We start from the raw sequence: 26,043 nt of genomic DNA on the forward strand, positions 1-26,043 counted from the left end.
TACCTGAATTAACTATTTTCCCAGCGGGTGTTAATAAATATTTTTCTGGGGGTGAGGTTGTTGGGGCTAGTGTCTTTTTGTGCTTGGTGAGTAAAAAAATGTAAATGGATATTATCTGGTGGGTGCTGGGAGATATCGTTTTGAGGAAGGTAAGCGAGCGCCGTCACAAACCGGTTACCCATCAGCAATTTTATTTCCTAGGATTTTTTTCACGTATGACGCAGTTTGGTAAGTCTAAACAATTGCTTTTACAACTTAAAAGTTTAACGTTTGTTAGTAATTCTGGATCTAACAATGTCGCGGGTTTTCAGGATCACAAATCAAATTGAAGTCATAACATACTGATTGCCTTAATAGAAATAAATTTTAATGCAGTGTTCTCAACCTTTTATGCCTCGTGGCCCTCTTTGAGAGGCTTTTGATCCTCGTGGACCCCTCGATTATAAAAAAATAGCTAGAATTTGTGGCGGCATCATTCTTTCTTGGGGGATGTGATTTTTAAGTTGAGGGTCGTAATGACGCAATTGACATTACCACCGAACAGTGCAGACACTGCGCACAATTATGGCCGTCTCGTCTAATTTTGTGAAGCCAAAGAGACGTAACTCTCGCGATATTTGCGAATTTTTGACATTTGATAACACAAAATCTTGTTTAGGCTTTGTGCAAAAACGTATTTTCAATAGTAAACCTCTGAAAGTATGTGCAATTCAACTATTCTTCGTTCTGTAAAAGCTTGCTTTGACCACTTAACACAATTAATTTTGCAACAAAATTTATTAATAACAACAAATCTATCTCTACGAGCCAGAATGGTAATATCGTAATTTGACGTTTTGTGAAAAAAATGTTCAACTTGCTTGTATTAGTTTTGCTATCATTCTAACTTGCCATTTACAAACTAATTATGGTCAAACGTTCCAAAGAAAAACGGAGTAAACTATAAAACCACAAATGTTGGTTGTAAGTGACGTAACAATGTTGGGCAATTAGGCGACAGGTAGAGAATTGCAAGCTTGATGTCGACTGTTGCAAAACTTCTAACGAACAGCAGGTAGTAACATGCTAGAAAAAATGCGTTACAATAGGCCAGTGTTTCTCAACCTTTTTCACCCTAGGCGCACTCGTAAACGTTTCAAAACGCGGCGGCGCACCTGACGAGCGAGTCGACTGCTAACTTTGTTTGGATATTTTGTTTTTTGGTGGCAGTTTTTATTACATCAGGCTCCTAATTTTATTATCTATAAAGAAGCCTGCGGAGTCGGTTAAAAATAACCCGACTCCAACTCTCGAGTTCGACTCCGAACAAATGTGCGATTTCGTCAAATTCTGAGTCCGGCTGCCACTCTACAGCCTTTATTTCACCCATGTACGCAATTAAATTAAAGTGAATTTTCAACTATCCCCTCATAGGGGTGTCATATATCTCATCCATCCACAAACCATTGCTAGAAAATCCACCATATGCTATTCCGCCTTTTCAATTTGCAGTTGGCGGCATTATCAGTTTTAAAATTGTTACTGCGCACGTCGGACTCGGGACTCAGGCAGTCCGACTCCGGCAAAACAAACCGACTCCGTCGAGTCCCGAGTCCGACTCCGACTCGGCAGCCCTGTTTTAAACTATTCAAATGTTGGAATATGTCATTTAAATGTTTAACTTTGAATTCCAGAATCGACCAACGCCATAATAAAACCCAATACATTTTCGGTATAAGATCCAAGTGGCCTAAATAACATCCTCATCCGCAGGAAGGACTGTTGGTCCGATAGGGGTTTGAGTATGTTATCTATTGGTCCTTTTTTGATCTTATTCCGAACTGTGTTTTATTCCGACGTTGATGTTATTCTAATTTTGGTCTTATTGCTGGAATCCACTTTTAGTCGCAAATTCTAAAATAATACAGAATTTTTGTAATTTTTTTCCCATTTTTTCGCGGCGCACCGGTTGAGAAACGCTGCAATAGGCCAAAGAAGGCACTACAATTTTGACTTTAACTGACAAAATTGAAAATAGTGACGCGGTTTTGCAATACCACGACATTGTTACAGACTTATGCTCGTAGCCCCCCAATGACAGTTCCGTGGCCCCCCAGGGGGGCCGAGGGCCACGGTTGAGAAACCCTGTTTTAATGTTTCTAACTTGTGACTGATAAGTTTAAAAGCTTCTTAAGATGTCTGTTACCGCGCAAAGTTTAGGTAGAGTTCGCAAAATTTCGCATTTAATGCGGCGGTTTTAATAGTAACCAATTTTCAGTTTCAAACGAGATTTTACTTAAGTTCGACGCAATGTGGTACCGTTACAGGGATTACGTATCTGCTTAAAAGTTTTACGTTTGTGAATGCTTCCAAAATTGCTTTTTGGTTACATACTTTGTTGCATTGTATAACAAAAAACATTACCTGCGTGGAAATAAAAATCAAATTACGTATTGCCCTAATTAAAATTAATTACTTTTAGGTTTAAGAACTTCTCGAAGTATGTTACCGCGCAAAATTTAGGTAGAGTTCGTAAAACAACGCATTTAATGCGGCGGTTTTAATCGTAACCAATTTTCAGTTTCAATCGAGATTTAACTTTCGGTGGACGCAGTATATGGTACCAGGATTACGTATTTGCTGAATATCACGCAATGCGAACAATGAGTGCTATACAACTTAAGGTTTTACGTTAGTAAGTGGTTCCCTATCGATATATGTCACTTGTTTTCGTTACGTAAAAGATGTTTGACGTGCTTAGCCGTTGGGTTTTTAGTCGTTTCATTTCAAATAAGCACACATTATTTGCAATTTTGTTTCAACAAATCGTAAAATTTTAGTTTGCGAAGACGAACAATTGCGATGTTTCACAGTCACGCAGATAAATGCGTTAATTTTTATAACACGCGATCCGATTAAATGCTGCTTTCACACAGGCTAAAGACAATCTTGGAATTACGGCTGTGCATTCTCTGCAAGCCAATAATAAATCTGGAGACGTGTTCGTGTGGCAATCAAGTCATACTCCAACATCTATTGAAGGCAAGGTCTTGATAGAGGCATTTTTAGCACTAAGAATATACATTAGTGTTCCATTATAACAAGTCTTGTTACTTCAGGCCTAATATTGTTGCAGCTTTCACGAGGGCCGCATCCTACTTTAATTATAGAAAGTATTTACCCGACTCATTTTATACACAATACTCCATTTGTCCAGCTGCGTTCAGTTCAGTTAGTTGGTTAAGTTAACATCCCTTTCGTGTCTCGTTTGGCTTTTGCACACACGCTTAGCCATATAATTGTTTAGCAGAGACGTGTTAACTTAACGGCATGGAAATAACATCTTCGTGTTATTTAACGAGGTCAATATTTTATGGTGACAAGTCTGCGTTTGGGTCACGTCATAAAGTTGGTTATAAAACTTAGTTTCGAATAATAAGAACAAACAATAATACGACCCCTACAAGATTTATTAAAGAATTTATTTTCATTTGTGTCACTATAGGCCTACCTAAGTTATAATAATGGCTTGGGGAGGAATTGAGAAGGAATGTAACGGAAACGTAAATTTATTGTTCAGAAGCAAGTACCGTATACCTCACTAATGTCCGGTTGAATAAATAATCTGTTTTGATATATACTTCGTTATTTTTTGTTCTAAACCTTTTTTATAGTTTGTTCTTTTATAAAAGTTATTGGGCCACAGAATTTTTGTGCAATGAAAATCGGCCACGAAGGCAAAAACGTTGAGAACCACTGGTTTAAGAGATATTGGCCTACAGGGGTGGATCTAGGATTTTTGTTTGGTAGGGCACAAATTTAACAATGTACGTCATAACTAACTAATCTTAAGGAGCGTTCTGTCATCAACGAACTAATGTACATTTATGCAACAACAGTTAAGTTAATTCCACAAAGTGCGAAAAAGTTGACTTTATTTCGTTAAGTTGGCGCATTAGGCACAATAAAAAATTAGCACTATTGACTCCACAGCTGAAGGGCGCACCGAATTCGCATAAACAGATGACATGAAGCGCAAAATTGTCTACGTTCACACGCTGTAATGGCCATTTTGTAAAAACAATATTACATTTGCACAACCAGCAAAAATTGCATTAACTATAAAGAATTTGGCAAAATTGCATTTCGTAAAGAGTAGGTTTAGTGTTTAAATAAAAAATAGTACAAAATCAAATAAGATTTGTGCCAAGCGACAATTTATTTTGGCCTTTTTGTACTTAAAGTTTTGAGAATATATAGTTCAGGGGCATGGTGCCATGCCATTTTAATCAATATCAATCGGATATAACACAAGGCCAGCAAACTTACAGAAACATATTACACCACATCATGCAATAGTAATAAGTAATAAATTGCCCACTTATTACATTTTGTTTAACCATAAAAAATCTGTATAGATTTCGCAAATTAATGGCACTTACTTTACATCGCTAAGATAATGCCAAAAGTCCAAGAATTTTTTTTTATTATACCAAGTTAAAGGTGACATAGTATTAAGCTGGTAATGATGATATTTAACCTAGGCTAGTAGTATTTTGTCTAGTATTAATTTATTTTTGAAATTCAAGTAAAAAAAAATTCACACTCTCATAATTAAACCACACAACTTCTACAAAACAATATTGCATGTACCCAATTACAAATCCACATATGACATCAGAAAAGTGGTGTCTGCCAAGCACAACACGTGAAAGACCAGTACAAATCATCCAACAAATCAGTAAATATTTCACATATGTATCAAATTTAAAATGTGTTATAAGCAAGATCGCCATCATTGCAGACCTAGTTGCATGACCTGAAGGAAATGAGTATTTATCTAAATGTACAGTAGCAAACATGTCACTCTTATTGTATGATGGACGATTTCGTCTTACAGTTCCTTTGACTATAGCAATAAATACTAGATCAATTACAAGTGCAAATATAAAGTTGCAAAGTACTTCTTTAAGTACATTATTATTTTGGACAACAAACAGCGCTAAAATGCAGCCACCGAGCCAAGGAATTCCATGTCCAGAAAGTTCCAGTAACATCATTGCTGGTCTAATTTTTCCATCATTAGCACAAAAGGCAAACTTTTTTGACAGAAATAGATCCCAATCAAAACATGATTGTATCAAACTTGGTGATGGCTGCTTAGTTCTTTCCTAAACATAGGTAATAATAATATATATAAATATTGTGTCAAGAATAAAAATACACAGGTTTACAGAAAACATAGAAACAGTTGGTATGGTATATAATTACCATGATAAACTTATTGAGTTACAGTATTTTGTATGGCCGAGTCTGCAGAGGAACTCAAAATACGTCAGGGGCAGAATCAGGATTTTTGTTTAAAGCAACATGGAACTTTAGACACGAGGTCACGAGTTATGCTAACTAGAATTGAACAGGGCAAGAGTGATCTTTTGCCGGTTGTGTTTTTGAGTCACCTTTACTCTTGTTTTCAATCAATGGAAGAAGAAATTGGGGTTGTGTAGGTTCTACAAAATGGAAAGGGGGTCATGACAAGAAAAAGGTTGGGATGGGAACCACTGCTTTAGGGGAATTTGCTGCTTTGAAGTTAGAAAAGGTCTTTCATGGAGAAGCCTATTTGGACACTTTGTAAACTAATTTTCGGAATACTGGCCGCGATTATTGCAACATCTGCACCGCAGCTGTGTGCTAAGGAGACTAAAATCCAAGCTTTGGTTAAGGGAAACAAATTGCATGCTAATCATGTGGTATTATAATATGCTTTTATAGAATAATTTTTCCTGTAATTATCAGTTTATAAAAAAATGGAAACAAAACGTGCACAACAGTCACAGTTAAACCACTTTTTAAGAGAATCCGCTTCAGTTTTTAGCTGAAAAGTTCATAACTTCACAGATGTGGAAAAATATTTTAACAAGGAATACATTTTCTTTGATGGTCTTCTTATAAAGACTTGTATGGTATAAATATTGAAATAAAACGAATCTTACTTTTTCCATCATGCAACTATGAGTGCTTCATTGTTTGCTTGTCAAATTTCCATTGACTAGGCTTGTTACCAGTCCAGTAACTGTATTTAGCAAACCAGTAATTTTAACAATATATCAATTTATTCTCTAAAAAATATAAATTTAAGCGGTTTTAAACTTCAGGCATAGGTGACGTGTTTAACAACTAGTGTACTTTTTATTATTGATGTAAAACCACTAACTCCAACTATCAATACATTTTAAACAAAGCGTTCCATGACAAACTGCATGAACATTTTTATAAGAACCAACAGAGAACACAATTTTCTTCATTGGGACATAAAAACCTTGAGAACCACATATCTAAATAGTTTTTAAAGGAATGGCCTATAAAAGAAGTGGTTCCACTAAACCTTGACAGTTTCAGACTGAAGGAAAGTGTCAACCCAAAAAAGGTGGAGCATATTTTGGGCAATTCGCCCATGGTAAGAAATTAAAGGAACACTTGGTCAAAAAAATTTCAAACTGTGTTTTTTACATTAAAAACTACAAGGCGCTCTTTCTTTAAAAATCACTTAGTCAAGTCAATTTTAATTAAATAGGCTACCAAAAAGCAACATTGTCAGCAAAAAGTTTTTTGGACTAGGTTTTTGCAAGTGCGCCCTGGGGTAAAAAACTTATACTTTTGATTTTGGTAAAACAGTGTACAGCAAATTCTCTATTTCTTAGCTTATAGGCAGGAACTCTCCCAGGTTGAAAGTCCTAGTTGTCTTCAACAATACATTATGTCAATTGGTGCGGTCTAATTATAATCAAAGCAAACAAGCTGTGGCCTATTAATAAACAGTATATCACGTGACTGTATTGACCACACACAGTATGATGTATTCATTCAGATAAGCATGAGCGCAAGTAATTAAGTAAACCACCTTGTGTTATGTTTAGTTTTTGACACAGAACTAGGCTAACAGGCCAAGTCAAAGTCTTTTAAAAAATTACATTTCAAAGTCATCAGTTGCCCAAGTCAAGTCATTAATAAAGCAAGTAGGTTAAAACTTGAGATAAATAACTTAATTTTATAAAATATTCTTGAATAACCCCAAGTCATTTGACTCATTGTTCAAAACGACTCAAGTCAAGTCTAGTCATTTTACAAGAACGACTTTAAGTCATGTCATTTACAAACAGCGACTTAAAAGTCAAGTCATTACAATTTGCAACACTGGAAACTACTGCCGTTATTATGCTGATCAGTGATCGCTTTAACTATGAAACATATTAGTCACATAGGGGGGCACGAAATAAATTGTTTCAAGCGCGGCCCAAAAAGTTTAAGAACCATTCTTGTGGATCAACAAGCGGCGCTCGTCTAGAATCCTACCACAACGAACATTATTTGGGTTAGGGTGCCGGTTAGCGTTTGGGTTTGGGTGAGTCCAGTAATAGTGTTAAACAATATTACTTGATCTACCCACACCCAAAAACTAACCGACACCCTAACCCACATATTATGCATTGCTTAATAATCATTTCAACGTTGTGGTAGGATTCTAGACCAGTGCCCAACAAGCTGCTATACTGCAACAAAAATCAAAAGTATACCACTGTTTTAATTTCATTTTTCGTACAAATTCCGCCACTTAATCTTTTGGATATCTTTGAAGATAATAACTAAATAAAATGAGAGGGGTTGGTAGCCGAGGTCGCATATACGGGCGGTTGTTGGTCGCATATACGGGCGGAGATGCCGCATATACGGGCGTTCGCATAATGTCGCATATACGGGCGAATTTCTCTACCGAACATACTGTGTGGTGTAAGGCGTCGGAATGGCGTTCTATCAGATTTTAGTAGGCCATTATGAAGTGTTTGTGTTGCCTGACAGTTATGACGTCATATCATGTCTTCATCGTGACGTCACTCTCATCAAGTTCTGTAGTAAATAGCTCATATTTGACTAGGTCGCATATACGGGCGTTCGCATAATGTCGCATATACGGGCGAATTTCTCTACTGAACATACTGTGTGGTTTAAGGCGTCAAAACGGCGTTCGAATAAATTTTAGTTGGCCATTATAAAATGTTTGTGTTGCCTGACAGTTATGACGTCATATCATGTCTTTATCGTGACGTCACACGAATCTAGTGGTGTAGTAAATTACCCATATATTTGGCTAGGTCGCATATACGGGCGTTCGCATAATGTCGCACATACGGGCGAATTTCTATACCGAACATACTGTGTGGTGTAAGGCGTCGGAATGGCGTTCTATCAGATTTTAGTAGGCCATTATGAAGTGTTTGTGTTGTCTGACAGTTATGACGTCATATCATGTCTTCATCGTAACGTCACACTCATCAAGTGCTGTAGTAAATAGCTTATATTTGGCTAGGTCGCATATACGGGCGTTTGCATAATGTCGCATATACGGGCGAATTTCTCTACCGAACATACTGTGTGGTGTAAGGCGTCAAAACGGCGTTCGAATAATTTTTTTAACTTAAAATTAAATAAATTCATTTTTTATGTTCCTAATCCTTCTTGTCACTTCAGTCGCGGTCCTCAGTAGAAACACTGTGTTTAATGAAAAAATCTAGTTTGATATATACTACGCCTGTTATTTATTTTTCATTTACTTATCTGTTGTTTTAAACATACAAATAGCCTCCCGCAAGTGAGTATACTATTATTATTGCAATATCGTTGCGTTCTTTTTTGGATTTCGCGGTATTTTATTTTACGTTTTACAGTATTTGTTTAGTAATTGTTTTCTTTAAATAAAAGATTATACGATTTTGCTGCCAAATTTTGGATTGGCTCGCTGTATATCGAAATTTACCATGGAGACAAAACCATATTTTATGACGGTCAGCTAACCGACAAGAAATCAAGCAAAATTGTGAAATACATTACCAGAACAAAAATCGAATGTATGATGTAACAAAATAACCTTATATAAACCGTTTTCTAATTTATAGTCTTATTTTATAGTTTTGTTTATATTTTTTATTTATCCAATACAAATGTATTTTGAGTGTGTTAATTGGCAGCTGCTGTATTTTGTTAGCAAGAATCGTTAGGACCGTCAGTATTACAGTATGGTAATTTACTACACCACTAGATTAGTGTGACGTCACGATGAAAACATGATATGACGTTATAACTGTCAGGCAACACAAACATTTTATAATGGTCAACTAAAATTCATTCGAACGCCGTTTTGACGCCTTAAATCACGCAGTATGTTCAGTAGAGAAATTCGCCCGTATATGCGACATTATGCGAACTCCCGTATATGCGACCTAGCCAAATATGAGCTATTTACTACAGCAACTTGATGAGTGTGACGTCACGATGAAGACATGATATGACGTCATAACTGTCAGGCAACACAAACACTTCATAATGGCCTACTAAAATCTGATAGAACGCCATTCCGACGCCTTACACCACACAGTATGTTCGGTAGAGAAATTCGCCCGTATATGCGACATTATGCGAACGCCCGTATATGCGACATGTCCGCTCGTATATGCGACCTACAAGCGCCCGTATATGCGACATAAACGCCCGTATATGCGACCTCGGCTACCAACCCTGATGAATAAAATCAAGACCTGGGCGTATCCAGAAATCCGAAAATTCGTTTTCATAAACTCTTTTTTAAAACTTAATTATAACACATATATTATTTTCATTTTTCAAATCGTTATGCATATCTTATTACAGTTCAAATTGATATTAAAACACAAAATGAAAAAACATCTTGTTAATAACTTCTTCAAACATTTATTGTTGTAACATAAACATTATTAGGCGCTCTTTCACTATTGTACGTAAAAATTAATAAAAATAAATTTTCTTCAAATGCCGCCTACCACAACACATATTGTTTGGGTTAGGGTGCGGGTTAGCGTTTGGTTGAGGGTGGGTCAAGTTATTATTAATAATAAACATAATATTACTTGACCCACCCTCACTCACCCAAACGCTAACCCGCACCCTAACCCAAACAATATGTGTTGTGGTATGCGGTATTATTATTTTTTTTTTGCATAACTTTTCACGTACAATAGTGAAAGAGCGCCCATTATTTTGATAGTATATCGAGGAAAAAAGATGAGCCTAGTCACCCATTTGACCCATTCATGGTTTTTCACTGAAATAACGTTTGTTAAGTACGATTTTTTAGTGACTAGGCTCATTGTGATTTGGAATGTATTGGCTTGCCATTACAACGATTTTCATAAAATTCTAGGTTGAGGATAATTTTTAATAGGCTCTCAAGTCTCAACTTAGCTACACGCACTGCGCTAATTTTTTTTCTTCTAAATATCGTACTTTATAAAATTAATTAATTGTTCAGTGGTATTTAATAGTATATGTTAAGATGACCTTAAAATATCAATCAGCGCCCAAACCTAAACAATATTACCCCCCAAAATGTTTTAACATCGTTTTCGCGATGTTTTCTGGTGAAACTTATTTACATTTTTCTCGCTGTAGCGACAGCCGTCGTTCGTTCAACGCTCACTAACCAAATCTGCATAGGCCTCACAATCAGTGCATTGTCCAAGACCTCAAGGTCTAAAAGTCAGACTTTTCTGCCTTAGGATGCGCTGATTGTCATTAACTCCTTTTTGCTTAGAAATGCACTGATTTCTAACGGATCGGGTAGTCATTTGCATGAGCCGCGTGTTATTGCTTGGTCGTCCCTTGACTATTTTATTTTGCTTATTGTGCCTGAAATGGGTTTACTAAATGATTCCCCACAAATGGAGTCACATCCTTCCTTAGCCTGTGTGGAAGCAGCATTTAATCGGATGGCGTGTTGTAATTATCGCATTTATTTGCGTGACTGTGAAACCTGTAATTGTTCGTCTTCGCAAACTAAAATTTTACATTTTGTTGAAACAAAATTGCAAATAATATGTACTTGAAATAAAACGACTAAAAACCCAACGGCTAAGCACGTCAAACATATTTTACGTAACGAAAACCAGTGACATATATCGATAAGGAACCACTCACTAACGTAAAACCGTAAAAAAAGTTGTATAGCAGCCATTGTTCGCATTGCGTGATATTCAGCAAATAAGTAGTCCTGGTACCATATACTGCGTCCACCGAAAGTTAAATCTCGATTGAAACTGAAGATTGGTTACGATTAAAACTGCCGCGTTAAATGCGATGTTTTGCGAACTCTGCCTAAATTTTGCGCGGTAACAGACATCAAAATTGGAAACATTAAAACTTATTTGTATTAAGGCAATCAATATGTTATGACTTCTATTTGATTTGTAATGCTGAAAACCCGCTACATTTATCGGTCCAGAATTACTAACAAACGTTAAACTTTAAGTTGTAACAGCAATTGTTTAGACTTGCGTAATATTCAAGCAAATAATACCGGCACCAAACTGCGTCATACGTAAAAAAATCCTTGAAAATTAAAATTGCTTAATGGTGACCGGTTTGGGACGGCGATAGCTTACCTTCCTCAAAAAGATATCTCCCAGCACTCGACGGATAATATCCACTTTTTTTACTTATCACAAACAAGAAAGGAACTAGCCCCAGCAACCTCACCCCAAGAAAAATATTTTTTTTTTTTTTTTGTAAATCTCAAATGGAAAAATCCGGGACAAATTGGTTAACCGGGTGGGACACCGGGACAAGGCCTTCAAACCGGGACTGTCCCGGCTAAACCGGGACGTATGGCCAGCCTAGTTAAATATGGATCCCGAGTTTTCAACTTAGGTAATTGCCCTAGTTTTTGTCTGATATTAATAAAACTAATTAGACACAGCCAACCAATTAATGTCCAGCAGAAGCGAGGCTTTAGACCAGACCTGGGCAACATACGGCCCGTGGGCCAAATCCGGCCCGCGGCTTATTTTTCCGGATCTAGTCATGGTCCCCCAAAACTCTACTTTTATCCTGTTTTAAATACTAAAATGGAATTTTTTTTGCGATTTGCGCGAATTTCTACATGTTTTTTCATAAGTTTCAAGCTAGTTTTTGGCATATTTTCAGACCAAAATGTATTCCGTATTTAAAATTAACACTTCGGTACCTCAAACAGCTGTCGGCAAACTTTTTTTGTCGCGGCCCAAAGCTTCAGAGCTATTGTAGCGGTTTGGCCTTTGGAACTGTGACCCCGTCAACTCTGTCCATTCGGTGAACAGCTTGCCGGTTGAATCCCTCATGCGGTCATTTTAACTTCCCGCCGCGTGTTGTTATTTCGTTGGTCGAATGGCCGATTTCTTAAGTCGTGTTATGTGTCGCGTTTTCTAATGAATTAGTAATCACTCACATCAGGCTGATGAAGGCTATATAAGAAATATTTTAAATCGTTAAATCAGCAGTTGCTCATATACTGTTCATTGTGGAGTTCTGATTGCGTACACGGAGGTAAATTGATGTATCGTAAGTTACCTCTAAGTACTGTTTAACCGTTGTCGCAATAAAGATTCTTTCATTGTGGTCAAAACCCACACTATTAAAGGCCCACTACGTAAAACCACTACAAAAACAGATATTCGATTTTATGGTGAAATATTGCACGGCGCCTTGATTGCCAAAACACTGCCATGCCTTATGAAAAATATACTATAGAACAGAGTTTTTAGGTTTACACATATGTAATTACACAATCGACAGGGTTTCAGAACCACATTGGTTACGTCGGCCTTTCCAAGCTGAGCCAATTTAAAATTCCACGCCACACTAACTTTTAAAATAAAGTGGAACGAATGTAAGGCTATCACGCGGCCCACAACTACATGACAACACAAGTTATTCAAAAGCAACTCGAGACTCACTAAAAATGGCTCTGTGGCCCACAGTTTGCCAACCACTGCCTTAAAGCCTCAAAAGCAAAAAAAACATTGGAAGATTTTTGTGCGAAATTTTTACATATTTTAATCTTATTTTTTGGATCAACGCGCCCCATAGCTTGATAAATGACAATGTATCAAGCAATGTGCATGTTTTATCTGTGCTCAATACGTGACGTCCCCCTCTATGTCTAAATTAACTTTGGATTTTAAAACAAATAGCCTATAGTCGCAACTTTTTCTTTCTTTCAAAATTCGATTTAAATTGCACATTTGCGCACAACTCCTACCGTAATGACAAGTTCGTTAGGTTATTAGTTTTATAGCGTCGTAGTATATGACGTTATATTGCGTATATTTGGTGTCCTATTTTTGACCCGGCCAGCCATAACATTTAAGTTTCTCATGCGGCCCGTAGTTAAAAATAATTGCCCACCTCTGCATTAGACCGGTGGTTCTTACGGGGGTTTTCCAGCAAACACACTTTCAGCGAAAATAAAACACCCTCCAGCAAACACACTTTCAGCGAAAATAAAACACCCTAACTGTCGAGCCAACTTCAACGATATAAACTAGGAGGCACCATCAAAGATTCCATATATTAGGCTAGAATTGATAAATAAAATCAGTTGGTTTCAACTTATTAATCCAGAAAAAAAACTAGCAAGCATAAAGTTTTTCGCATTACACAAATATTAAACAAAGGTATTCAAACAAAACATTTACCTTCAAACCTAAATGGCAATGACAAGTCCCAAAGTCAAGTAACTTGTGAAGTCATTTCAAAACAGTGAATAAGTGGACAACATTCTAAAAGGTAACCAGACATAGCTGCAGCGATTGAAACTCTCAAAACACAAATAAATTTAATACTTAAGTAACCAAATGGTGCTTGTTTGTTTCTATGCGTGGTTTACATAGAGTAAAAATCCGGAAGCAGGGTTTTCTTTCTTTTGAGGCGGCGTGAAAGTTGTAGAAACGGCGTCAAACAAGCCGAGATACACAGATACACAGATACACATAAGGTCATTCTAACAAGAATAAAGCTACAGGGGATTAAGGACGTAAACGGCTTCCAACAAAGCACAGCATTTAAATAAATACAACCCAAAATATTAATTTTGTACTTATGTCTTTCGGAAAATAATCAATGTTATATTATTTGCAGCTAAGGCAATTAAACAGACCAAAATATTTTTTTATGTTATTAAAAGGGAAACAGGTTACTTTATTGCTATGTTACTATTTAAATGACTTATTCGCGAATGCATTTGCATGGATTATGTTTGGCGTGACTTTCACTTTACTGATTGGCATGGCACGCTTTAGGGCTGAAAATTTCCTTCACAAGAAACACGTTTATTAGTGGCGGAAGTTAGCAGAAAACATAGTTTGAAACACCGTATTTCGTAAAATGCGGTGTTTTAAAAAGTGGTTAACATAAAAGAAGCATTGATCGTCGCCAACAGATAGAATAGCAAATTGTGCTGCAAATTGCCACTGTTTCAACTACATTTTGATAATTGCAGTGTATAACATACAATATAAATATAGAAAAGTTTCAATGTTAATAAAGTGTGTGAATGGAAAATATTATGCCAACATCTAACAGTACAAAAATAAAAACCAGTGATTATACCACAACTCTTCTTCTTTTGTTTCAATATTTTTCGTGCATTTGTAATAAAGCATATACAATATACGTACAATTGCATTAACCCAATGTAAATTCTCATGGCATTTACTTCAATGGCCAAAAAACTTTATTAAATTATAAATCTGAATGGCAGAAAGTTGTTTGCTTGAAGCGGATGCGTTTCCCTGGAAAAAAAAGTCTGGCAACAGCAGTTTGGCTTCAGTGGTTTCACAAAATTTTCAATAAAAATTTGAATTGAGAACCTACGTGACCTTATTTGCTAGCTTGGTTTGGTGCCTTGGGGCATATTTTTCCTGTCGCTGGTTCTTAGCTTTTGTTTGTCGTTCCGCTCTTCTTTGCTGCCGAGCCTCACGGAGAATCTTATAGACACAAAAATACAATTTACTTTTTTTTAAACCATAATTCAAGTTCAAAATAAGAAACTAATGTATATCTCTAAATACAATCTTATTACTATGCTACTTTGCATTTCCAGATTCTTTTGTAAAAATGGCCACCCATTGGGTAGATGGGACGACCAGGGGCGTATCCAAAAATCCAAAGAATTTAAACTAAGGGAATTCCCCCTATGAGACAAATTAACGCCACGTGCAATACTTAACGAAGTTCGTTTTTCACGGGTATTATTTATCCCACGATTAGCGCAACATCTGCGCGGACTGTGGTAACTTAAGTTAGCTTAAATAAGTTGCGTCAATTGCTCACTATAGTATACACGTGGTCTAAAAACGAGAATATTTGGTAACTTTTATTACATTAAAATGACAACTTTAAAACGCGCACAACAGTCGCAGTCATACCTTCTTTAAGATAAACTGCTTCAGTGTAAAAAAATGATATTGCATTGGATATTTGCGCAGACAGCGAACAGCGAGAAGAATGAAGAAGTTAGCGTTGTTAATTGCCCTCGAATACAACGAATACACACTTGCTAATTAGCCGACCTGAACGAAAACAAAATTCTGCATTTACAGTCGGCCCTTGTGCAAACAAGAGACGAAAAACGGCGTTCTGCGTTTGACTGTGGTGACCCAATTACACGAAAAAAACAATGCCGCGTCGGACAGTGTGTTAAACCCTGACAAAAACAAACAAAAAACAATAATTCCAGTTAGAAAGAGGGGGATCCGAACTCCCCTGGATACGCCACTCTGGCGACTATATTTTAATTAGAAGAGAATCACAAATCACATCTCAAAAACAAACCTCAGCTTCATTTAGGTCTAAATTCACTTCGTCTTCCCAACCTCCCATTGCTTCCTCATCAGTCCATTCATTAAGTTCACCCTATGCCCAAAAAACAGTTTCTTTAATACCCCCAAAATTTTCCCATTGGTGATACTAACATTTTTACTTACAGTTAAAGTAAAATCAAGATCTTGATGAACAGCAAGTCGATTGGAGTTGGAATAGTTCATTTGCTTTTTTACTACCAACACCTGTTTAAAGTAACATGTCAGTTTTTGTATCACAATCCAGTGTTGTAATGGGTAATGACTAAGGTAATTATTTTTTTACTTGGCCAAAAGCTAAAATGTTATCGAAGTTCACACGTCAGATCAAAATAATTTCATAGGTGTTCACAAAAACACAGGTCGGATTACTTGCAACAGGTTAGGATTACCACTGCAGACAAGATAAATGTAAATTGCAGCCTGTAGTTTGATGACCATTGTTTTTTTTCGCAATAGCTTTGTCTCATACTTTGTGTTTGCTTTCAGATAGTCATTCGAACAAATGTATCGGATAGTTTTTTCCCTGCATTTTATTGTGGTGATTGGCAATTAGCCCACACTGATGTGCATTTCAAACAATAAAAAATGCTTTTAACAACAATGTAGACCGCTGATTCCAAAAAAACATTTTTCACAATCTTGTAAATGTCAGTAAAAAACAGTAAATGATGATGTATTTTTATTTCAATAAAAAATCTAAATTTGGTGTTTGTTTATTTTGAAAAGCCTAAGCTGTTAAAAGTATGTGTTACATGACTAAGCAAAGAGAAGTGGGTAAAATAATGGATAACATAATTACACTTTTGAACCAAACATTTTAGTATTTTTGTTAGAGAGTCACTAAAGGTATGTCCGGCTATATTGTTAAAACCATGAGTAATTACTCTGAAAGCAACTTTATTTGGGTTTAATTGGTCTCACTTGATATTTGTATTTTTATATTTATGAGAATTTTTTGTTATACACATTTAGCAAATGCCACATTGGGTAATTAATATGCATAATAAGTAAAGGGCCTTAAAATGTGTTTTGACAACTGTTTCTTAGTTTTTTGCATCACTTATTATAATTTATAAAAATTGAGAAAGGAAGGAGTGTTGGAAAGAAGTTGTCTCAACCAACTTTCGGTCATACCCATGTCCCCCAAAGGATATCATGGTGACTTATTAAGCGAAACTTTTTTTTATACATCTAGGAAAGGAATAAACCAATAATAATTATTCCTAAATTTAACCCAGAGTACTGACCAACCCTTAAAAGACTTTAATTAATAAAAGCTAATGAACAAAGTTCTACCTTCTGCAGCTGAATAACAATAAAAAACAAGCAATTTTTGTTTGTGCACAGTTCAAACAATTTATGCACTTACTATTTACAGGCAAAGGCACATAATACTGCACATTACAAGTTAAATACCTTGTTAACTTTCACTTGTGGTTCCATATCTTTAAAGTAATCAATTTCTGTATTTTCCTCTTCATCACCTAATTCAAGTAAACATTTTCAACAGTAACCGTCACAAATGTAAAATGGCAATTGTGGCTGCCAACTTTTAACATTTTAGATGAACTCAAATATGTTTAGAAACTTTAAATGTTAAATTGTAATTTTAGATCAGTGGCTCCCTACCAGGGGTTGCAGATATATTTCTGGAAAATAACTGAAAGGCATTTATAAAGCAAAGTGTGGTTAACTGAAGCTATGTTGGCAGACTGCAATTTGCAAAAATGTATTTCTCATTTCTTTAAATTATTAGTTCACTGATAGCATTGTATTTGAGGATTCTAATTATGACTTATATATATACAATGTTTCTTATATATATATACAATGTTTCTTTACTCATGGCTCGCAACTTAACTAGGGTAGCCCACTTCTGTAATTCACATAGTATGTGTTTTTTATAAATTAAAAAAAACAAAAAAACAATGCAAAGAAATCAGCTTATATTAAATAAATTTGAACTTTTTTACAGTCTTGATTTGTGTTTTGTTTGCTTACAAAAAGTTCAGTAAAGATAATTAGGTCGCCAGAGCTTTGGTGTTATACTTCTGTTAGTACATGAGTCACCTCTCCAAAAATTGAGAATAACAGCTTTCAACTGGTGGTTTACTTATATGCACTTTTGAAAGTAATGTCATACCATGACCTCACTGATGCTTAATCAACAAAACTCTTAACACAGAAGGAGACCTAGTGTATTGAGCACACAAAAGGTTGCACATTGTTTTTAAAGATGATTTTGACTTTTCGCTATAATTTGACAGAAATAGCATTTTGGAGAGAGCTTAAGTCAATGCAGCCAATAAAAGTCATTTATTCCAGGCCAGTTCATTCATTGGAATACAATGTTGCAAACAAGAATTTCTGAGCAAAATTCCTCCAAAAACTAGTTTAAAAAACATTATAGAAAAATATTTGCGCAAAGTGCGATATTTTTGCATTTACATAGATTGAATTGGCACTTTCCATCACCCACTTTTCCCCCAGGGGTTTGCTCCGCAACCTTTTTCACTTGTGGAGCTAACTAACAGAGCTTAAACAATTCAGATACAAAAAATGAACCCGACATTGGTGCTGTGTACTTTTTTGCCTAATTTATTTTTCGAAACAGTTGCCAAGATCAATTATACAATAACAAAGTGTCATTAATATAATTACATTACTATTTTATAGATTTTAGTCCTCCTATCCACTTTAAGGTACAGTTTGAAATCAGTTGAGTCAGTTAAACAAAATATTTTCATATTTAATTTCCGGGAATAGAACACAGGTTTAACAAAGTTTTAAATATTACTAAAAGTTTATAAAAATTACACTTGGATTATTGCCGCCTTGATAATATTTACATTTTTCGCGTTAATTGAATTGCTTAATAAATAGCACCCTTAAAAACGCAAGTAGCACACACCTGCACTATTTTAGACTACATTGATTTAGAGTATGTGCTAGCTACCGACCCCCTATAGCCCTGCCAAGGTTCTTGTTCATTTTTGCCTCAAGGGGGTGATATCAACCACTTTGTAACCACTGCTTTACATAATAGATTAATTATACATATCCCTTTGCAGTTCTGGTGACAAAGCAATTTTGGCCTTTCTTTGGTTTTTGGTCGGGCCCCTAAACTTAAATGATGTACTCGCCTAAGTATGTATGAATTTTGCCGTGTTGTTGTGATAAACGAGGCTATTAATAAGTAATTTAGACAACAAAACATTGCGCCGTAGGCACAACATTTTTTGTGACATTAAATCATTAACAAATAAATAAGGGGCATATGAAGGTACAACCTGGGGTCTGGGGATCCACATGTCTGCTTTTCTTACTCTAAAAGTGTTACATAGATAAGCTGTTTTCAGGCAAACTTGTTTGAAAACATGCAGCTCAAATCCCGATAAAATATTTTTTGAATAATTTAGGATAAATTTCCAATTTATTTTGCTTGAAATAACGATATTTATAATAAAATTTAATAGAAATTGTCACAGGCGCAGTACAACATGCCACATAGTATGCATATTACCTTTGGGATAGATAGATATGTTGAAAACAAAGACACATAAACCTAGCAAAACCAGGTTAAAGGTTGTGCGAAGCATAGGGATGTTGAAAGTAGAATCCCAAGGTATTTTAGAATATTAGGTTTTGAATCTAGAATAACGAATCCAGAATAGCAAATCGTAGTATATATATTTTTATTAAATTATTTAACTGATTTTGTTTGGGGAAGGGATCAATCTTAAATCTACCCTACATGGCCCCCAACAACAAAATCGTCTTAAGTGCTTCTTTTTTGACTAACATAATCTGTTATGCAGTCAAATAGTGTACTGCAAACAATACAAAGTTACTATTGACATAACGAATACTTGACAATCACAGTGTGCATAACTGCATTACCTCGCTGAATATTGGCCTAAAGTTAACCTTAAGTAACCCTATAGCCCATTTTGTGGACGGCCAGCACGTTTTACAGTGTAAAGTTACTTTTGCAACTTAACGCATTAAGGAAAATTGCGAACTCCGCACCTGGCATCACACGTTATTCGCTCGCCCAATAACGCTTCATTGACACTTCATTATTAGACAAAGGTACTCGCGAGACGCGGAGTAATTGGTCGCCCGAAAAAACGCTAAAACGGCACTACCAGGTCACATTTAAGGCAAGCACTATAAATGTGTCGCTGCAGCGACAGGCCAACTTACCACACGCATTTGTACAATTAGGCGCAACAATCGGCAGTAAAACATTAAATTATATCTGTTCCAATTATATATCCGAAATAAATGGCAGAATTGGATTCAATATTCTACTTATTTTCGCTTTTCAAAGTATTTCCTCTTTTCTACATATTTCCGCTTTTCAAAAATAGATCTTGGAAAAACAATTTCAAAAATTTTTTTTTTTACTGAAGTATTTTTGCACCAATTTTGTCTGTTTTCTCGCTGATTATAGTCGCCAGCATTCTGCCATACTGTCGCTTTGTATGTACTTGAAGTGCCCGCTTTGAGTGTTTTGTGCTTGCTTCACTCTCAAAATAAGGAGCATATGACTCCCTGTTAGTAAATAGTGCCCCTTACACAGACAAAATATTTTAATGTTATTAACTAAACTTTTTCCAACAAAATTAGTGCTTTTTGCACGACTCCAGATATCAAACTAGATTCCTCTCTAGCATATAACAAAACTAAGTTAGGACTTTTAAGCCACTGTTTTGTTAAAACTGTCTGAAATTAAGAGTTTTCCAATGTGTAAATTTGCAGATTAGAGGGATAGTGATGGTTAAAATTCTTGCAAGACAGCTTGTTTTAGAAAATTGTTGAGTTAACAGTTTAGTTAAAATGCAAGGTAAAAACAAGAGCAAATTAGCACACACCTAAAAAAATTAGTATGCATGTTGTCAAAATAGCAAATATGATAATTGCAAATTACCCCTGAAAAAAAACAGCAAATACTGTTTGATAAATTTGTGTCAATCAGAGATGCATGTGACACAAAAACAATGTTTGACATGAATCCCCAATAAACCAGGCATGTGTGGTTTTAATTTCAACTCTTATATATTAATTTTAAGACAAATTTTGACCTAACAGGTGTTTGACAAAATTTTGACTATTTATGCCAAGTCGAAAAACTATCCCCCTCTAAGTATTTAGTCGACCCAGACTTTAAACACAAATAATGGTTAATAACATAAAAAGGATAAGCATGTTTGCGATACGCTATGAAAAAAAAAAAAAATCACTTGGAATTAAAGTCCAATTTACCAAACTTTTGACTTTGTACAATTGAAGAAATTGTAGCCTAACTAACTGTAAGCTATTTAAGGCAATAAGACAACTTTTTACCTGCAGTAAGATGGGCAGCACTGACATCACTTTCATTTTCAATACCCCATGAGTTCCAGTCTGATTGAATATCACCATTGGTTTTTAGATATTGGTTTGCATGAAAACTATTTGTAGAAGAAAAATTTGCAGAATCACTTGATTTATTTGTAGAAGATGAGTTTGGAATAACAAGCACAGAAGTAGGGTCAACTTCGTCGACTTTTTTCTTTTTAATGAAACTGTAACAAAACATTATATTTATATAATAGATATTGATAATAAAAATGTAGTCTATTTTTTAATACTCATACTTGACTAAAATATGTTGTAAAAAAATAAAATAAGATAATACATTAGGGAGGTGATTTTCCTTTTTATCTCACTATAGACAAGCTAATGCCAATATTCTACATTAAAAATGTATAAAATAAATCATTATCAAGTTAAACTTGTACACCAATGTGTAAACAAGTCGGTTAAAATACTGTTAGGTAAAATAATTTGCACAAATTAATGAAGAAATTATCCAGTCGACGTTTGTAATTTTTTTAATTTAGAAGGATAAAAAATATGACAGTTATTGAAGTTATCTCGCCAAAGCGCTTATAAAAATAATTGTCAGATGCAGAGATATCTCAATTATCTTTTGCCTAAATAAAATAGTCTCCTCATTTGAAAATTGCCTTTCACTGCAAAGTGTGCTGGACTCAAACATAAACTCTACTGTTGAGCAAAGTTGGGCTTATGCAATGTTGTAATGAGCCAGAAAATAGGAATGCAGTGGGAAAGTTTTTATAAGTTTAGTTTTTATTTAGTTCTGACAAAATTTGACAAAGTTCATGGTGTGCATCTAACCATTCCTTCCCACACAAAATTTTAAAAGTGATATGGCCGCCAACTGGAAATTGTAAAGGTGGAATAGCATATGGTGTATATTTTCCAACCATGTATTGTGAGTGAATGACTTTTACGACACCCCTATAAGTGGATTGCTGAATATCCATGTTATTTTGGTTATGTAAATTGGCGGAATACAGGCTGTAGAGTCAGTGACTTGATGAAATCACACATTTGATTGGAGTCAGACTCCGTAGGTTGCCGACCCCTGCTTTACAACATCAAAGTGGATTTTGTAAGATTTTGAGAAAGTTAATCTAACAAACAAATTTTGACAAAACTTTAAGTTGGAAAGAGTAGTTGTAAAATTTTAAACAAAAGCAGTATAGTTTTGTTTACTTCGTATATCAAAAAATGCAAATCCATGTCTGATGGATGACACTTTTAGTTTGCAGTGTTTTCTGTATTAAAGTTAATATGCAAAACAAGATTGTTTAAATTTTGCAACGTGTAGACAATTAATAACATTTATTAAAACATGTAAAAAAATCGGTATCGGATATCGGTTAGCAAAAACATAAAACATCGAATACGTCTATTGGTCCTTAAAAATATTGGTCGATTTCAACTTTATACATACCAAGCTGCCCTTTTAAGCAATCCTGAAAGTATGAAAAGCGTACTTTTGATGAAAGCAACAATGTTTTGTATAACACCCATTTTCCAAACAAACAGCTGATAAAAAATGGCGCTCAGTAAACAGCGGAACTTGCCGACCGTCGCATATTAAAACGCGGAACTTGTCGAATGTCGCGCTGCCTCCGAAGGATCAACTAATTTTACAAAGACTGTTTATAATATCGCCAATCCAAGAATAAGTATCATTCGATGTGCATCGGTTTGGTGGATTTCAACGAAAACGCTTGTCAAGTCAATGGTAAAAATGCTAAGTTGCGATCAGCCTGAAAATGTATCAGATACGTCATAACATCCATAGCCTTTCGCTCTTCGAAATTCTACGGGATTTTCGTCTTTTAAACTGATGTTTGGACGGGAACACACAATACGACCTAAAAAACAACGATACCTAATGCAAAAAATCTATAAAACTGTAGTATTAAGATCAACGACACAATGAAGCCAAATACGTAATAATATCCAGTACAGAATAAGATACGAATCGTCTGAATAAGACCTAAATCTGCCAGAATACGTCCTAAATTCATCCGAGTAAGGCCAAAATGGCCAAAATAACGCCTGAAACTGTAGGTAGAGGAAGTATGAGTCGATCGGGGTCCGTCGGTGTGGCATCGGCCGTTTTGGTGACTACGTTTAGACGCTTGACCGGCGCCGTTAGGGAACCGCTGTATTTTGGCCCTGTTTGCAAGGGGACGTGGCGTTGTTTTGCACAATGTGCACACAAATGTGCACGCGAAAATGTGCAAAACATGTTCGCACTTTTTCAGATTGTGCGCACATTTTAAAACGGCTTTAAAAAACAGGGTTAGAAAATGAGTCAGGGTTGAAGTTATTAGGGGAGTTAGTGGTGTACTTAGGGGTGGGTTCAGGGTTAGGTAAGGTGTTGTTAAGGCCTAATTCTGACCATTTAGGTCTTATTCTGACAGATTTAGGACTTATTGCGATTAAGACGGTGCTACTGTAGAGCGCACGACTATTTACCGACTAAGAGATTGTGTTTACAGTAACTTTTGTGATGTATTTGCTTATGCCACAGATTTATTGCCTATTCGCTCCCAAGTGCAAAGTAGTTACTGGCTTGCATTATCTCTGTGCTGTCAGCACAGGGATTTGTGTACTTAAGACCGCTATCTGCTCGAAAACAAAACTTCTTCTCAGTTATCGTCTTGCTGTTCACAACTTTAATATTGCAAGTAGCATCTCCTATATGCTAACTCGTCCGCCTTCTATAGTTTCAACTGGGTGTTTCGCTTATCAGATAATACAATTCTAATGACCTATACGTCTTGTGGTTGGCTAACGAGTTATACGCACGCAACCTTTCAAGTTACCTTCAAACGAGAGTCAGAAACCTTCAACAAACTAATCCCATGCCCCACACTACGACCATTAGGTAATATTCCTTGTTGGGTCCGATTCCGAATTGTGTTTTATTCTGACGTTGATGTTGTTCTTATCTCGATATTATGGCTGGAGTCCGTTCGGACGTATACAGTTCGGGACTCAATAACCATCATGATGTGGACGAAAACGGAGACGGGATTAGCGGTGAAGAAAAGCTACCAATACGTATTGACTAATAAAACTACATTACCGTTGGTAAAGCTAACAAAGTACCAAAACAGAACTTATATTAGCATATTAATCGACTCCGGGTTTACGTTCATGCGTAGGCCAACCCTACATTGCGTACCGGTACGCTTCTGAAAGCACTTATAAAGTGTGCTACGAGGACCACATCTTGGTTCACACTAATTTGTAAAGCGATATCGGGACGCTCTGCAAAAAATTGTGCATTCACCTGTCTGCGCGAGGCCTATGTGACGATCAAGCCATCAAAATGTGAATTTGGTGCGTCCACAATGATTTCAATGGCGTAAAGTCCGAGCCGGACTCGGGACTCGATGAAATTGCACATTTGGGCGGAGTTGAACTCGGGTTGTTTTTCACAGACTCCGGAGCCCTGGTTGTCAGTGCAGAACCAAACATAGAAAAAATGATTGGCACGTGAGTTGTTGATATTTTGACATTATTCATTGACTGGCACACTGCATACGAAAGGTTGCCGACCACTATACCCTATACTCACTAGTGTTAAATGCTAAATAATTTTCTGGTGATCATCTCTCTGTTATCAGCAGTTCAGCTTGCGTAGGCCTATTTAAAAAGATGCGCAATCTACTTAAAAAGAGACCTTCTTAGTTATCGACCTGCGGAGCCGACTGTAACTGCGCTGAGACATTTGCAAGTGGCATCTGCTATACGCTAACTTGCTCCGCTGATGCATGGTTTGAAACTGGTCGTTCGTTTTTTAATTAAATCACCTTAGCCTATTGTGATTGGCTTGCGAGTTGGGCACGCAACCTGAGATTTGAGTCTAAACGAAAGCGTCATTTAGAACGCCCTTCTGTAGAATAAACAATTATAGGTTCAACCAATCTAACTCAAGCCCTTCAGTAGCCTATGCGTGATGTCCACCACGAAAGGGCATCACGGCTGTTTAGTGATTGTCAAATTTTGACTGGGAACCGCACTATTACAAAAGACGTTTCATTGAATCATTTTGGATTAACCAATGTCGTAACACCATGAACAAAAGGATTCGTGGTTTCAAGCTATCGACTTGTCGTTGTGTAGCTAACCCCATGGCTGATAGACGCTCGTTGTCCGACGGTGCAGTTTTGCACCGGATGAACCCGCCGTGTCATAGCTTATCGCATTCTTCAGCGACATCAGGATTTATTATTTTTTCTTTTATACTTTTTAATATATAGCCTTAGTTGGCTGTCGATTTCATTCAAGTACCTTTCCGCCAAAGATCTCTAGGGTGAAACTCTCGTCCAGAAGTACGCCAATGACGTTAATTGTACAATATCGCCGGTGTTCAACAGGGGACATACTCACCGTGCTATCGAACTCTACTAATCGAAAGTGAAACAAACTGCCAATTCATTTCAAAGGACATACTGTCAGGTCGCTAATAAATTTATTCTATAATTATTGAAAAAATTCAGCATAGCTCGCTTTAAATAAAATAGTTTACAGCGCAGTAAAAACACGTCTCGCCAGTAAGGCGTGCAAATCGTTGTATCCAGTTTTCCTATCGATAAGTCGCGTGACACTATATAGCACAAGAGCGACTGCGTTGGATTAGTTAAGTCAAAATGCCGACTGGATTTGTCAGACAGGCCAGGGAGGGAAAAGAGTATCTTTACAAGGCGAACACGCTATAATTACTAGCACAAACATACATGCTTCGTTTCTCTACACCGACCTATAGTGTATTTACAATGAAAAATAAGGCATTTCTAACGTATATATATCGCCAAATTTCGTCAAAAACATGTTATTGTCTGGAATATATTGCGGCCAAAAATTATGAAATACAGTCTGGAGCTGGCTAACGCATTCTTTTTGTAATTAATAACTCTGATGAGGTCAGCTGGTATCTGCTGGCTGCTGCTGAAACGGAAACACACAATAAAACCTAAAA

At 36.2% G+C, this 26,043-nt stretch overlaps 2 protein-coding genes across 2 annotated transcripts; both read right to left on the bottom strand.

The window, feature by feature from the left end:
• Positions 1–3,897: 3,897 nt before the first annotated feature.
• LOC146160318 (polyisoprenoid diphosphate/phosphate phosphohydrolase PLPP6-like) lies at positions 3,898–7,279 on the bottom strand. Its single transcript, XM_083384481.1, has 2 exons — positions 5,973–7,279; positions 3,898–5,150 (listed from the first exon to the last, which is right to left on the bottom strand). The coding sequence occupies exons 1-2, from the start codon at positions 5,982–5,984 to the stop codon at positions 4,551–4,553; spliced, it is 612 nt and encodes a 203-aa protein (XP_083240607.1). The 5' UTR covers positions 5,985–7,279; the 3' UTR covers positions 3,898–4,550.
• A 6,539-nt stretch (positions 7,280–13,818) lies between these two features.
• LOC146160319 (uncharacterized) lies at positions 13,819–22,785 on the bottom strand. Its single transcript, XM_083384712.1, has 6 exons — positions 22,492–22,785; positions 21,033–21,253; positions 17,100–17,167; positions 15,807–15,887; positions 15,655–15,735; positions 13,819–14,807 (listed from the first exon to the last, which is right to left on the bottom strand). Exons 1-6 carry the CDS (start codon positions 22,569–22,571, stop codon positions 14,691–14,693), a joined length of 648 nt encoding a protein of 215 aa, XP_083240838.1. The 5' UTR covers positions 22,572–22,785; the 3' UTR covers positions 13,819–14,690.
• Positions 22,786–26,043: the final 3,258 nt, after the last annotated feature.

The sequence above is a fragment of the Ascidiella aspersa genome, chromosome 3 (genome assembly GCF_963924565.1).
Source record: "Ascidiella aspersa chromosome 3, kaAscAspe10.2, whole genome shotgun sequence".
Lineage (NCBI taxonomy): Eukaryota > Metazoa > Chordata > Ascidiacea > Phlebobranchia > Ascidiidae > Ascidiella > Ascidiella aspersa.

Excerpts from the sequence above, each read along its gene's own strand:
- LOC146160319 (XM_083384712.1), bottom strand. The coding sequence starts at position 22,571 with ATGGGTGTTATACAAAACATTGTTGCTTTCATCAAAAGTACGCTTTTC. Across the intron at positions 15,736-15,806 it reads ATCTTGATTTTACTTTAACT|GGTGAACTTAATGAATGGAC; the intron begins GTAAGTAAAAAT and ends TTTTGGGCATAG. Across the intron at positions 14,808-15,654 it reads TAGACCTAAATGAAGCTGAG|ATTCTCCGTGAGGCTCGGCA; the intron begins GTTTGTTTTTGA and ends TGTGTCTATAAG.